General features: G+C 39.5%; 1 protein-coding gene across 1 annotated transcript in view; it reads left to right on the top strand.

Annotated features, from left to right (window-relative positions):
• Nucleotides 1–14216, top strand: part of LOC122803989 (histamine N-methyltransferase-like) — a 375890-nt gene that overhangs the window by 108775 nt on the left and 252899 nt on the right. The window contains exon 3 of the mRNA XM_044073669.1: nucleotides 2474–2604. Coding sequence (XP_043929604.1) covers nucleotides 2474–2604 — 131 coding nt within the window. The remainder of the gene's footprint in view (nucleotides 1–2473; nucleotides 2605–14216) is intronic.

Raw genomic sequence — 14216 nt, 5'->3', positions numbered from 1 at the left:
TGTACACTTTTATTGTCTCTTTCTCTCAATTTATGGTTATTATCTGCACTACAGTATGCAGCTTAATATTTTGTATTTCATATTAATATTGTTGATGATATTTTGCCTATACTTGGAGCTTTTCTCCCCGGGCCTCTACTGAAAATGGACATGTATCCAGTTAATCTGGACAACAAATGTAAATAAATAAAAAATAATAAAATAATTGATGTGGTCTAAAAAGTCATTATATGTTTAGAATTTTCTAAATGCAGAAGCATTTATGCTGTGTATAAAGCTGACAGAAGTGGAAAGGAAGGGTCAATATTTGGAAATCAGCTCATTGCTCATCCTTCAGGAGCACTGCATCCTCATATGCATCTCTAAAGAATAAATATAGGGAAATGGTTCTGCCAGGTGATTGGTCCTTCTCAGTCACAAACAGGCAGTGAGAGGAGTTTTGAGCTTTGACAGACTACCAGAGGGAGGGTGGCAGGGCACGACTACCTATATGCCAGTAAGGCAGTATATTTGCTGAACATCTCCAACTTTTACATCCACCTGAACTTTCACCAACTCAAGCAGATGGGGTATCAGTCTAATGTCTCATATGAAGAAAATCCTATCTATATAACGATCTATAAGGGCTATGCTGATTTTAAGTGAATGAATATATGGTATTCACAAAGATGTCAACAGGATTCTTGATCTGAAAAGTCGGGAGAGGCTGCAACAATTGTGCTGATAAATTAGATTGTGATTAGTAACAGTATTGCCCTTCCTATGGGCTTGTCTGAATATTAAGTCTGGTAATCTGTACTGCCTCTGAAGTGAGAAATGTGTGGTATCATCAGATCTGTGCTAGTACTGTGAATCTGACTCTACTGGATTCATCTGGCTAAAGCCGTGCTTCTAAGAGGGCATAGTTATTCCTTTTACTGGGAAAATTTGCATTGACTACTTTAATACCTTTCAGGTTGCAGAGATGCATACAATGTTGCTGTTCAATATCCTTAGTAGATAAATAGTACTTTTGTGATATTATGTCTTAATGAAGAGTTTGGACTGTCAGGCAGGATATACTACAAGTCCAATAAATTATTTTATTAACCATCATACCTAAGTCCAACATACTAGTGACTTAAGCTGCTAGATAGCTCTGGCAATTATGTTAAAAGGTGGCAAGCATGGTGTGACTGTAAAGCAAAACAGGAAGTGATGGAATAAAGTATGGCTGTAAAGGAAATAAATGCCAGGAAGTAGATATGGCTGGAGTGAGAAAAGTTGGTGAAATCAGACACTACCATTTTTAGAAGGAGGCAATTAACTACTATGTATTCACAAACTGAAATGCACCACAGAGAAGGAAGCTACATTACTATCCAGTAAAGGAGACTTCTCAAATCTTCCTATTTTGGAGAAATATTCCTGTTTGTCCAGATGTTTGACTTGGTGTACCTACTTTTCATGGGCCTTTGTTGCTATTTTCAACATCTGCACATTGAGCGGTATGTAGTGAAGGTTCTCCCACTCAAGTGTAACCTGTAACAACATACTGTCAATCCCTTAACCAAAGGGGCAGTGAGTAAACTAAGCCTTGTTATTCAACCCCACCATTAGCTCCAACAGGCATGGGCACCTGAGACACTAATTTAATTTTGGCCAGGACTTCACTGCACTCACCAGCAGTGCTACATAGTGTGTTAGAAATCCCTGGAGGGCATAATTTCATTGCAAGGAGAAACTTGGACATTAATTGTAAGGCCATTCTACAAAACACCTTGGGCAATATAGCAATGAGCAAAACACAGCTAAGGTCAACAAACATAGTGCAATTCCACAATCTACGAATGATAGCTCCCACTCCTGGCTCACATGCCATATAGCTCTCACTTGAGTGAATGAACAAGTCTATTTGATGACAAGGAGACAAAGACTTGATGGTCACCAAGGGAGAGCCAGGCTAAAAAAAAGAAATATATATATATCTATATATATATATATATATATATATATATATAAAATATAGGTTCCCTTCAAATGATCGAACTTTCAAAAGTTCGACCTTCATATGGCTGAGACCATATGATCAAACTTTTGAAAGTTTGAACATTCTTAACAGAGATCTCCATACAGTGCGAAACGGGAAGATTTCCCTTTTCTGCACTGTAGTGTGATCTCAGAGTTGGTATGTATAAATAGCAGAGGGTGGGGGGGGGTGCACAGACTATGCTATCTGAAACTCAAATGTCTGTCATTATTTAGTGAATTAAATCCTTGCTGATTTGCTAGAAAAAACACACATTTTATGAAGAACAAAAACATATGAGCCAAACATCTGGACAGTTAAGAGGTTTGATCTGTTATTTCCCTATAATGTCTTCTCTGTCCGGCATTATTGCTTACTTTGTTGATTTAATATGGTTATCATATTTGTTTCCACAGACAAACATTATCTCTGTACCTTGTTGAATCCACTTTTCATATGTTGCAGATCATGTCAAGAAGTCACAAAACCTTGAAAATGTAACCTTTAATTGGCATCAGATGACATCTTTGGAATTTGAAAAGCAGATAAAAGAAAAACACGAGGAAAAAACGTGGGATTTCATTCACATGATTGAGGTAAATTTTTTATGACTATCAGATGTAAAGATATTTCACAAATTCTGGTTGCTTATATTGCTGTTTTTTATGAAACCTCATATAGCAGTAGAAAAATAATTATTTTAGATATACAACTGGAAAAATGGTACTCAGGAGCACTTTATACCAGAATGGTTCTATATTTTGAAATATGCATAATATTAAAATCATGTAGTAGAATTAAAAAAATCAGTATGGTGATTTACTGAATTTGAGGAACACAGCAACATCAGTTTTCATGTCAAACAAACTTTTGTTTAGCTTTCTTTCTTTCTCCTTTCATCTGACAACTATCTGCCCTATTGGAGTAAGCTACACCAGTCTTTTATTTATGGGGCACTCAGTAGTTGTAGTAAACTGTCTTGCAGGGAACCATCATGTTATTTATCAGTCTATCTATCTAGTAATTTATGTGTGGAAAATGGCCGTAATTCTTTTTCTACTGGTTACAGGCATGCTAACAAATTTGAGGATATGCACTGCCTTCCCCTGAGGACATGTACTTTCTTGCAAAAAACCCATGAAGGCTACCACATACATGGTTGTCTTGGCAGGGATTTAAGTGCATGTCCAAGCTATCACTGTCTGCAAAGCACCATTCCTCCAGCAGATGTCTGCAGTGCAGTGAGTCAAACTGACTCCCCACAGGATGGGCAGTCCAGCACTGCCTGTTCACTCCCATCCTCCCCTTCCTAAACCTCCATGAATGAGATGCTTATCAAGTTCAGGTCATCTGGCTCAGAGTCAGAGCTTCATCCCTCTGTACCAAGAAAGCAGACAATAATTGATTAACATTATTTAATTTAACCTGCACTTTGACAATAGCAAATCACATTTGTAAGCTGAAGTTTTTTTTCTCCTTGAATGTGATAATGACTATATACAGAGGTGAGAATGTTTAAATATTATCAAAGAGTGCCAGTACTGATTAAAGAGAAAAAGGGGGTTATCAAAGGTTAGTCAATGTGGCTCAACTGATGAATAAGTGAATATTCTGATGGAAAATTTTTGTCAAAAATGAATAGATTCAAAAATCAGCTACACTCCTCAACAAAAGTCATGAAAGTGTTACAGAGCAAGACGAAATGTGTTCTTTACATTTCCGAAATTTACAAGGTAAAAAAAAATGTTACAAATTAGAATGTGACCGATAAAACATTACTGATCTACAGATGGGTGATACAGCAAAAGAGTCGACCTGAATTTATTAAAACTCAAGGTTTTAGCTTTGAGTTACAGACTGTCTGTCATCAGAGTTAGTTATAAAAAATTAAACGTTATGTACTCACCATAACTATGCATCTGCATTGTCCATTTTCATTCTTCCTCAATGCATAGTACTGGATGCAGCAGCTACTTGGTCACACCCTTATTGGTCATTACAAACTAAATTTGACCTCTAGAAGCAGATCTGCTTTTGGTTGGGTAGCTTTTCAGAATATCCTTCCATGAGGACCACCCAAGATTTACGTAGCTGGAGACTTTGTCCCATACAGTGAAAAAGAATGAAAGGGACAACATCAGATATTAAAGTTATGTGCTCATTATAACTATGCATCTGTGTTGTCCATTTTCATTTTTCCTCAACTCTCCACCCTCCTTTCCCCTTCCTTTCACCTTCTGGAGTAACCTTGTGGATATTGTGGAGCATTGTGTTCCAGGTTTGAGCCCCAGCCTTGCTGTTCTTTTCTTCTTCCTGCTTTATCTTAAGATCTATAAGGCAGCAATCTCAATCTGAGGTATTGTTAGCTAACTGGGGCATTATGGGTAGAGGGAGGAGCTTGAGAATTGTATTCAAAGTCTAGTGCATGCGGCTGAGTTGGATCCAAGGTCGGATCTGGTACCCATACGTTGAGGACGAATGAGAAGGACAACACAGGTGGTAGAAGATTAGGGCTGCAGCCATCAAATGAGTATACAGGATCTTTGTTTCTAGGAAAAATGCTTTATTGTTGATTTTTCTTTTCACATTTTACTATGTCTACGTAATGAATATCAACAGTAACATATATAATCAGAATAAAGAAACATGTGCCTTGTGATTGTGAAATGGGGTAAAAGAGGTAGAAGGCACATTATAACATCATATTGTCAATACCTCCATCAGAAAAGCTTTTGTTGTACAAAAATAAAAGTTCATGACCTCTGGCAAGCTTAAAAAAAAACAGACATAAGGTAGCAAACGAGAACTGAGGAAGGCATTTCAGGCTAGTAGTCTTAAACGAACTGTAGAATATAAAAGAGAGAAATACACTCGTTGAGATAAATAAACCACTGAAAATAAAAACGAAAATGAGTAACAGCAACCACCAGCAGAATAAAACAGTGCCAGCAGTTATAAAAAAATGTTTATTCGCTCATAAAAATTAAACAAGGTAAGTGCTTTCATGTCTGCCTCATCAGACCTTCTACATTAAATGAATGAACTAGCATGCTTATATATGCAAACATCTATCAAAGTGAGGCAAACAGGTTGAACCAATCACTTCAAGCATTATATTAAACCAAGCATAAATATAGCATATGCATAATAAAAACAATTAAACTGATAAAACAACCTATATAGGAAGTAGAATCACTCAAACATTCCTGAAAAATGTTTCCTCCAACGTAGCTGACGATCAGCTGACTATTAGATGACCTATGAGTCTCTCCTCATTCAGGGGTTCTTCCAATTCTTCCTTACTCTCCTAGACCTACTTTGTTTAGAGTTGTGGTCAACGAGAAGACTGAAGTATCCTGGACCAATGTGAAACTGCTGTTTTGGAGGTTCATAGGTTCATATGGGTTTTTTTTCTGTTTTATTTCCTGCCTACTGCATTTGTGCACTAACACTTGAGGATGTGGCATGCAATGGGGATCAGCCCTTTACTGCCCCTCATGTACACAAGGAGCTGACAGTAGGATGCCTTGCCCTCCAAGCTGCACTTCATGGGTGGTTTTCCAGTCTTTCTCATGTAAATCAAACAGCAAATTATGCCCCAGGTGTGTGCCCCTCCCCTCCTCCTCCCAGGATGGTTGTACACAAATCCTCCCCAGTCATCTCTTCAGATGTCCAAGCAATAAATCAAATTCAGGTCTCCTGGACATAGTCAGGGCTCTACCCCTATACCACAGCTCTGCCTTATGCATGTATGCATGCATGTATATATGTATGTATGCATGTATGTATTTATTTATTTATTGCATTTTATTATTCTTCCTCCAATTAGTTAGAAGGTATGGCTCTACTTTCCAAAGAGCTGGATTGTTATGACTACCATTAATACTGGTTTTGCAGGTCAGTATGTTGAATTATAACTTTTTATGTATTTTGTATTTTATGTTTATGTCATTTTGCTTGAAATCAGTGAGCTTATGGTTTAAGTTGGGTAGGATTGCAACTAGATTTGGGATGTGATTATGTCAGTGGTATATCCCATGCTTTTTGGCCAGTTCTAAAGACTTAAACCTTGCTTGTGATATAAATAGGACCTGCTGGAGAGATAGGTATGTATCCAAGAGACTACCCCATCTATGGAACAGGCTCCCCATACATGTGAAGCAGAGTTCCTCCCTAACCCAATTCAAGTGCAACTTGGACAACTGGATGGGAAACTGGAAATTCATCCCCCTGGTTTGGCACCTATGGCTCTAATGCACAGAGGTAACCTGTAAATGGTTCATATCCCAGGCTCATGCATACACTTATCAAAGGTATCAGAACTTTTCAGAGATTTGGAATGCATGGCTAGGCTTAAAAGGCCCTTGTGGTTGTTAGCCTAGTAAACACCTATGAACCTATTTGGAGATATCCTCAATAATTTAGACTATTAGGTGCTTGTATTGGGCAGTCATTATTCCATTTATTTTATTTTTTAATTTATTTTTTGTGGGGATTTTTGTGTACATTTCATTGGTATATGTTGTATCTGCTGTTATGGAATTTTCAGTAATTTCATCAAAAAGTAAGCATTACTAGGTGTTTGACTTGAGGATATATATATATATATATATATATATATATATATATATATATATATATATATATATATATATATATATATATTAGCTATAGATATATATATATATATATACATATATAGAGAGAGAGAGTGAGAGACAGAGAGATGCACACTCATGCACACACAAATATCTATATCTATCCATCTATCTATCTATCTATACATATATATAGATCCCTATCAGATTACTGAAGTTTCAAAACTTCGAAAGTAATATGGTCGGGACCATATGATTGAAGTTCTGAAACTTCGAACGCTTTGAATGGAGATCATGGTACAGCACGGAATGGAAAATTTACTATTTTCCACAATGTAGTGCAATCTTGGAATTGGTATATATTTAATTAGCAGGGGGTGTGGGGGGCATCCTCATGCAAAAACGTTAAAAATTGATTTTTTTTTGTTTTTATTATTTTATTATTTTTATTTATTTTTATTTAGTTATGTTTAATGTTCGATGTTCCAAAATTTTGATCATACGATCCTGGCCATATGAATTTTGAAGTTTCAGAACTTCGATTATCTGACATAGATCTATACATATATATATATATATATATATATATATATATATATATACCTATATATATATATATATATATATATATATATATATATATATATATATATGGGTTCACTACTAAATCCCGAATTACAGAATCCTGAGAAAGACCAGAATCTCGAGATTCCGTAATATCGAAATTAAAAAAAAAATTTTTAAAGCATATGCAGGGGGGCAAGCCCCCCTGCACCTTCCACACCCCCTGTAACTTAGATATATCAACTCCGAGATCACACCACAGTGGCGTAAACGGCAAAATAGTGCAGTACAGAGCGGAATGGAAATTTTGCCGTTCACTCCACTGTAGTGCGATCTTGGAGTTGATATATTTAAGTGCAGGGGGTATGGGAGGGTGCAGGGGGGCTTGCCTCCCTGCACATACCTTTCTAAATGTTTTTTTTTTTCTTTTTTCTTTTTTTTTTTTTAATTTCGATATTACGGAATCTCAAGGTTCTGGTCTTCAGAATTCAGACTCTCGAGATTCCGTAATTCGAGATTTAGTAGTGAACCCTATATATATATATATATATATAGAGAGAGATAGAGAGAGAGAGAGATGTGCATCTAGTTGAGTAGACCAAAATTTCATATTACTGAAACTCACTTTATTGAGATGAAATCAGCAAAACCTAAATTTAACCAATGTTCACATCACTGGAAGCTTTAACAGGGAATGGAGGCACTGGAATATCCTCTCACTGTCATCTATGACCTTGATAAATGATCTTCAGAAACCACTTGTCTGAAATATCTGCTGCCAAAGAGAAAAGTGGAGAGATAGACTTTCTGGAAGAGAAAAGGGACTGTCAGGATAAGAGGTGAGAATGAGGTCCCTAAATAGTCAAACTATCTAATTGGACTGTCCATGGTTTTGAGAGTGATGGGGGGGGGGGGTCCTGAATTCTTTTTGAACATGTTTGATATTTTGCCAAAAGTGGTTGATGGATTACAAAATCTCTTTAAAATGTAAAAAAGAAGGGCAAAAAATCTTAAAGACTTCTTGATTTTATTTACCCTTTTCACCACACTTTTTGATTACCTCTGCAGCAAAGGAACCAAAAAAGTGAATCTCAATACAAAGGAGAAAATAAATTCTCATTATTCACATCCTCTTGTGCAGTTCTGAGAATGCAGCCAGGCAAACTTCCTCAAAACAGTACCAGATGCCATAGTCCTGGAAGAATTAACAATGGATTCATACACACACTGTAAACAGAGAGTGGTAACTAGTATAGATTTTTTTCCTCAAAAGAAGAAACTGCAAACCAAACACTCCTCATACTTTCACAATTAGTCAGAGAAAACATCAACATATTAGCCTGACAGTTCAAAATTCTAAACATTAAAGTTGCAGAAGCATACATTATTTTCCCATACACGTCAATAACCTTCCCATCCTTATCAGATAGAGTAATATAGGAATTCCTAAAATGACTGATGAACCCTTTTTAGGGGCAGAAAGGTGGCCATTAGGAAAATTGCTTGGAAAGGCACACACACCCTCTAAAGCTGACAGAATTTGTAGAACTGGTGAAGTATCAGGAAGTTTTTTTTCTGTAACAGCACATAAACTTTAATGAGGGCCTGAGAAAACTCAGTGTACTCCCATTGAAAGCACTGACATATTATGAAATTAGTCTCATAGAGAGATGAACCCCAAAGGAAGAATCAGAAATTGACCTCTCCTCAGTCTGAATCAGAAAACTGAGAAGAAAACCTATGCCTGCTTTTACATCTTTCGGTCCAGATTCAAGACCTTGAATCTCTTCAGAAAAAGAAGTATCCTTCTTTCTTTTACCAGAAAGCAATAAATAGAAGGATCAAACGCTGAAAAAAACCCTGAGCCAGACCCAGTAAACTACTCCAGACTAAGAAAATTTGAGGAGAAAAGATACACGTTTAGATTTCTGGTTACTATTAACAGAAAAAATGGGGCCAACAGTATTACAAAATGCAGCAGCAGCAGCTTCCCTATGGATAGCCAGAACATTCCGACAAAAGAGAAAAGCCTTCCCTGTTCCCTTTATCAAGACAAATGGCTCTCTCTTGCCCACTGAGGGACCCCAACAGCCACAGAGGAAGTGGCTAACCCCTGGTTTATAGTGGCTGTAGGCGCTACACTTGAGGGATCCATGGTAAAAGATGAGAGGTCTGAGGTGCAACAAATGGCCACAGCAGACTCACCCACCTGCAGCTGAGACAAATTGTTAGCCTGTTGTGGTGGCAAAGACTGTTTGCTTAACTTGCTCTGGAATTCAATAAAGCTTAAACAGAGTGTAAGAATAGTGCAGCTGCTCCTGCACGGAATATGGCCACTGAGCAATCCAGTAAATAAGCCTGGGGACGTGCACGAGCTTGGCAGCATTATTCTTATATGGACACCACTGAATAATACTAATTACCTCATTTGCTGGTGAAAGCCACGCAATGAGGTGAATTAGTGATTCAGGAAGAAGGCAGGCATCCATGCAGGAATAGTGTTACCTGCAGAAATGTATTTGGCTATTAGCCGAATACATTTCTGCACAAATCACAATGGAGGAATGACAGCTTAATCTTTAGGCATGCCAATGGCCAAATGTATGGCCATTGGCATGGAAAAGTGTTGAAATTTTATAAAAATAAAAGTTACTTTTTTTGGCTGATCTCAGTCGTTTAAGCATTGGGCAGCGGTGCGCAAACAGGATTGTGCCGAAAATTAAAAAAACGTGTGAAAACACAATTTTAAGGGAAATCTGCATTTTGCCATTATAGTCAATGGCATGCAGAATCAAAACAATACCATGGAACAGTGGTTGCTAAGGGGAAAGGCTCTGGTGTAGTGCGGTAACTAGGGATAAGGCAGTGGGGTATGCTAATGAGGGAAATTTACTGAATCAGAAAAAGAATCTAAGTGACAAACTGGACCTAACTGTGTAGGTGCTATAAGGCAGTGGTCTAAGCAGGAGGAGTAGTAAACATGAAACGGGGGTGTGTCATGCTTGGTGTAAGCACATTGGAGCTCCACGGCTCCCAGATAAGCTTAGCTAAGCACAGCTAAGCAAGTGGGTGTGTCAGAGGCTGTACTGACTTATTCCATGAAATGAAGAGCATGTTCGCATTTCAGTGTTTACATTACCTAAATGGGTTTGGGCAGCACGCACCCGGTCTAAAAAAAAAAAAAACGGAAATTGCATGACTGTTTACATTTGGGCACCGGGTTTGCATGGCACACCTCGGTGCGCTTAAAATGGGCAGAAATGGGAAGAGGAAAAAAAGGAAAAAAAAAAAAGGAAAATAGCAGAATAAAAGCAATCAAGTACAAATAACATAGCTAGCAGGTGGAATGCATTGTAGTCAGTCAATAATACAGGCAGAATCTGCAGCACAACAGTATAAACTATGCAAACACCTTACATTCTGTTTTTCCCACAAACTCTGCACCATTGGTGTACACGTGGGAGAATTTTAACCAAAAACATGTTAGGGGCTGCCATCTCTTTGACCCATCAGTATGTGCTGGAGGCTGAAGCTGGTGAGCAAGATAATGCTGACAACCGCCACAGACCAAGGAGGAGGAGGAGAAGAGTGTTCAGACCCAGGGTAACTTACTAGGGGCTACATGATCTGGAGCGAATAGAGCACTACAGGGTGGACAGAGACCTACTGCAGCAAATCATTGAGTTGTGCCGGCCTCAACTCAGGCCCAGAGCCAACCGAGGGGAACCCATCCCAGTGGATACCAAGGTATGCGTAGCCCTAAGAATACTAGCTACAGTTACCTTCCAAAGACCTAGGGTACTCTACCATTTCCTGAATGCCATCCTACCATATGCTGGTGAGCACATTTACTTTCCCAGCACCCATGTGGAGAGGACCAGCAATATGCATCTCTTCTACCATGTAGCAGAATACCCAGAGGTACTGGGTGCGATAGACTGCACTCACATCCACATTAAAGCACCCCCCAGTGAACAGGGTAGGGTCTACATAAACCACAAGGGCTTCCCCTCCATCAACTGCCAGGTTATGTGCAATGCCCAGGGCATTATCATGAATGTGTATGTTGGCAGCCCTGGAAGCTTTCACGACTCCCACATCTGGCATTCGTCACAGCTGTACCAGCCATTTGCCAGTGGGGACATCCTGTATGGCCATCTGGTGGGGGAATGCTGGCTATGCACTGGGGCCATGGATGATGACACCCATCAAAAATGCACACCCACCCACGCAAGAACACCACAATGAGGCACATGCACAAACCAGGATCATAATAAAATGTGTGTTTGGGATGCTGAAGTCATGGTTCCGCTGCCTTAACATATCTGATGGAGCTTTGCAGTACTCTTTAGCCACATGTGCACACATGTTCATAGTATGTGCAATGCTACATAATATTATCATGTGGAAACAGTTGCAGCAGGAACATCACGGGGAATGGCCACACAGCCCCACCCACCCACCATCGCCAAGGTCCCTACAGGCACAGAGGGACTCAGAAGAGGAAGCCCATAAGCCTGCTTCCATAGGCAGATGTAGGGATGCCTAGTATGCCCAAGCCTTGGCAAAGAGGCAACACATAGCACACACACTGACACTGTAGGGACCCAAGGAATGACACCTCTCTCTGACTCGCACACACAGTGAAACGGATGACACACACATCACATATTTCCTGTAACTTACCATGTATAGCCAGTGTACTGTGTGCATCCAACATATGCAGCCCTCAAACATCATCCTCACAGCTATCGCAGGCACAAGGTAAGTCAGTCTTCTAAACAATAAATGAATGGATTAATATGTTTTGATATCATATCTATGGAAATGCTACATGCATGCAAGGGAATGGGGTGGCCTACTGGGAGGGCAGCAGAACTGACAGCTATGTGGCACACCAAAAAATGTCTACACAAGACTGGCTTCCCCACACTATGCAGTATCATTTAAGGTGACAAATCCCACTGCAGTATATTTGGGAGGGGGCAACTAAGGGGCAGTCATAGGTCACATGCACGGATGTCACTGTGGGGATCCCATACTCACTCCCAGACTCATACAGCAAGTCAGCCATAGAAGACTATAAAGGAATGTCTGGCAAAGGCACATAAATGGCGACAATGATGGAATACCCCTAAAGGAATGTCTGGCAAAGGCACATAAATGGCGACAATGATGGAATACCCCTCTACAGATGTATACAGTGATATCACAGCAGGCCTTGTATTTGCAGTAAGACTCTTAAGGGTAATAAGTCTGAAACTCAATTGTTTGGCATTACAAGCTAATCTGTGGTCTCTAGTGATATGCCTCTGTTCTCCAAGACAGGGCACAATACTATGCTAAATGGAGCCAAATTGTAAAGCCAATATCAGCATAGTCCATGCATATGTGTACTGTTGACAGGTCCCCCCCACACACACCCATATTCCCATAGAAATGCAGTAACATGTAAGTTTGCAGGTAATAGCAGCAGAGCACACATTGCCAGGGCTGTCCCAATCAACATGATAACTTGTTGCATGTCCGCAATATGCAGGGGTCAATGAGCTATGCATATGTGTAGGGAATACTTGTCAGGATGTGGCCAGCAACTTCTCATGACTGTTGTGTCCTATTAGCCTAGGTACAGTACTATGGTAGACAGGGTCATGTTCCACAAAATGAAGTGCCAACTATTTTTCATGTCAGCTACACATACTGTGGAAGTTGTACACAGTCTAGATGTCAATATCCATTACTGCCAGAAAGCTGGACAGGTCATGTACAGGTGGCCATACATATAAACAGTACAAAGGTTGGAGTAATCTACATAGGGCCTCCATATCTCACAACTGTAAAGACCTTTTGCAGAATGTGCACAGGTTTGCATCATATCTGTGGTATCTTTATTCTGAAATAGTGGTTGCCTGGCAAATCACTGGCAAACCACAAAATTCTAAAGGCAGAAAATATCGATGTATTGTAGTGTCTCAGACTTCATACCCTATAGAAAAATGCATGCTAATGCACAATTTGCTATTGTAAGGCCAATAGTTAAAATGGTCTGTATATTTATGCTTTTGGAACCCAATTACTCATGGCTTTGTCCAGATATCTGGCTCACATACATAGAGAAGTATGGTGCCTAGTAGTACAGCACTGCATTCTGTCACTTACCATTGTCACCCCAGGGGGTCCACTGCCTGGCAGCCTGGAAACATATGAGTGACAGAACACACTGCCTCACTACAGATGGCCTACAGCAGTCTCACATGGCCTACAAGCCTCTGGCAAAGGCCCATGCCTCACCCATAGTGCTTTTGTCAGGAATGTCATAGGGTCCATACTACCAACATAACACAGTCAACAAAATGCAAATGTAAGGCCATGCTGCTAAATGCTAGTAGCATACCTCTCAACCTCATAGAGGAAGAAATCTGGAAAAAGGCATACATAATAGTGGGATAAAGGCCCAACTATAGGGACACATCTGAAATATTGCTCTCATAATGATAGACAGTTGATAGAATAACAGAGGGGGTGTGTAGTAGAATGGGATGTCATGAAGGGTGTGAAGTCTGAAACTCTAATGTTCTGTCAGTATTCTTTGACTGCAACCCTGAGTGATTTGCAACAAATGTGCTAGAAAACCACAATGTTAAGGGAAACCGACCAGATATATGAGGCATGCATCTGGATAATCTGTGAGAATCTGTACAGTTGTCAGGTATGACAACACCAGGATATAATCTGTCAGGTAAGAAGAATACTGGGCAACCAGGAGATCCCTAATCAGCATATCACCAAGGTGCTGGACCTTTTACACAGCTTCATCAGTCAATCGGCTGCAGTCACACCTCCCAGCTGACCAGATTGTTCAAGAATGTCTAGCCTTTACCTCATAATGTAGGTCTGTGCATCATCCATCTTGTATTTCTCTGGTAAATAACTGTGATGATCCGATAATATCTGTCAGTAGGTAATGACACAATAGAGTACAGTGTCAAACATTACGTATGTCAGAAAATATCTGCTAAAACATACCCTGTCATGCAAGTAACTCA

Source organism: Protopterus annectens, chromosome 6.part0 (assembly GCF_019279795.1).
Source record: "Protopterus annectens isolate FY-2018-M chromosome 6.part0, PAN1.0, whole genome shotgun sequence".
Taxonomy (NCBI): domain Eukaryota; kingdom Metazoa; phylum Chordata; order Ceratodontiformes; family Protopteridae; genus Protopterus; species Protopterus annectens.
This window is presented reverse-complemented; position numbering and strand designations above follow the sequence as displayed.